Source organism: Mandrillus leucophaeus, unplaced genomic scaffold, assembly GCF_000951045.1.
Source record: "Mandrillus leucophaeus isolate KB7577 unplaced genomic scaffold, Mleu.le_1.0 Scaffold460, whole genome shotgun sequence".
In the NCBI taxonomy this organism is placed as follows: domain Eukaryota; kingdom Metazoa; phylum Chordata; class Mammalia; order Primates; family Cercopithecidae; genus Mandrillus; species Mandrillus leucophaeus.
The window spans coordinates 925,190-927,026 of record NW_012104921.1 but is presented as its reverse complement, the minus strand read 5'-3'; the positions used below and the strand labels follow the sequence as shown (position 1 = coordinate 927,026).

The 1,837-nt window shown below is 35.7% G+C and overlaps 1 protein-coding gene across 5 annotated transcripts in view; it reads left to right on the top strand.

Annotated features, from left to right (window-relative positions):
- SCFD1 (sec1 family domain containing 1) overlaps positions 1-1,837 on the top strand; it is a 113,033-nt gene that overhangs the window by 85,174 nt on the left and 26,022 nt on the right. For all 5 annotated transcript variants that reach the window (XM_011994762.1, XM_011994763.1, XM_011994767.1 and 2 more), the window contains one exon: positions 296-349. In XM_011994762.1, the coding sequence (XP_011850152.1) occupies positions 296-349 (54 nt within the window). The remainder of the gene's footprint in view (positions 1-295; positions 350-1,837) is intronic.

The window sequence follows — 1,837 nt, the reverse complement described above, 5'->3', positions numbered from 1 at the left end:
TTGCAGTTACTAGTATTAAAAGCAAACACCCAACAAAGTAAAAAGCCCAAACATGTATTTGTACTAAAACCTGAATACACCTACACACTTAAAGAAGCATTTTTACTTAGAATTATATTTTCCTATGGAAACTTGAGTAGTGCCAAGAGTATTTACATCTTTGACATCACCTTTACCCTTCACAGACTACTTAATCTTAGAATGTGTTTAATTGAAAGGTAAGCATACTTAACTGTAGAATGATCAGATGGTTTTGGTTTGACGTTCTAATATTTAACAAAATACTTTTCCACAGAATCTACCTGTTACTCGTATTTTGGACAATCTTATGGAGATGAAGTCAAACCCTGTGAGTACCATATAACATACTTTGTGTAAATTCCTGAATGTGTCAAACTGACTAGTATGAAAGAGGATAAAATCAGATTGAGTTCCTTGTGAGCCTAATCACAGCAGAATACATGAGAGAAAGGAAGAGTCCATGTTCTCAAGAAGCCTTTTTTAGCCATTATCACAGATTCTGGGAATTGGTTTTCTCAGCTGCTATACCCATTCTGGCCAGCTCTCATTCAAATGTCATGTAGATTATATTCTATTTGTATAATTAAATGTGAAATATATCCTAAGGAACAAATTTCTGTAAATGAAAAAAGAACCAGTGAGCATTTGTTGGTGTAGTATAAAGAGTACCAAACCAATTTAATTTTATAAAAGTTAAATTAGGAAAGCAGTGCATAGTAAAAATGTTAAGTGCATATGTTTATAGGGCACTAAATTATTTTGGGCTGAATAAGTAAACTGACAATGAAATCATTGGGTGAACAGACAAATGGGTCAATATCGTTAGCATTGACTTAAAGAATGGGTTTCTAAGCTATCTGTAATTCAAAAAAGAATGTAAAAATCATCACAATCTGTTTCATAAAACATCCCGTCCTGTTACTGTCACAACCAAAAGGTGGTTATTACCACAAGAATCTGGAATCAAAAACAGGCAGCATGATCCTACCCACATCAAAACCCTGGTTTGAGTTGATCTAAATCCCTATAGACTTGGCAGTGAGGCTTAGGATTCCAGTCCTAAGAAAAAATGAGAACAGAATCTTCAGACGAGTGTGACATTTTCTGTAATTGTCAGAACATGACTGTAATAACAGAAAAAACTAACAAAAACAAATTTTAAAATTCACTGGTGTGAAAACAAAGATACAGTGTAATAAAACATCTCAAAAGGGCAGTTAGTATTACGAAAGGAATGGGAGAGTCGTTTATAGTAAGCTAAAAAGGATTGGATTCTTCCATCTGGGAATCAATACAGATAAAGTGGTATACAATGAAATAATAATAGACTTTGTCACTACATTCCAGAATACATGAAGAAAAGGTTCTTCCTGAAAAGCCTAAGAGAGGTATACATTTATGACTAACTGATTTAGAGAATACTGCTTCCTAATAGGCAATAAACTTCCACAAGATATTATGCCAAGCAACTATAAAGATTAAAAATATAAGTAAATGCAAAAATTTAGACAGGTGCCAAATACACAGGGGGGTTAAGAAATCTTGATATTGGGTTAAGAAATTTTGATATTGTCCAGGCGTGGTTGCTTATGCCTGTAATACCAGCACTTTAGGTGGCCAAGGCTGGCGGATCACTTGAGCTCAGAAGTTTGAGACCAGCCTGGGCCACATGGTGAAACCCCGTCTCTACAAAAAATGCAAAAAATTAGCCTGGTGTGGTGATGTGCACCTGTAGTCCCAGCTACTCGGAAGGCTGAGGTAGGAGGATCACTTGAGCTCAGGAGGTTGAGGCTGCATTGTGCCAAGATTGTGCCAC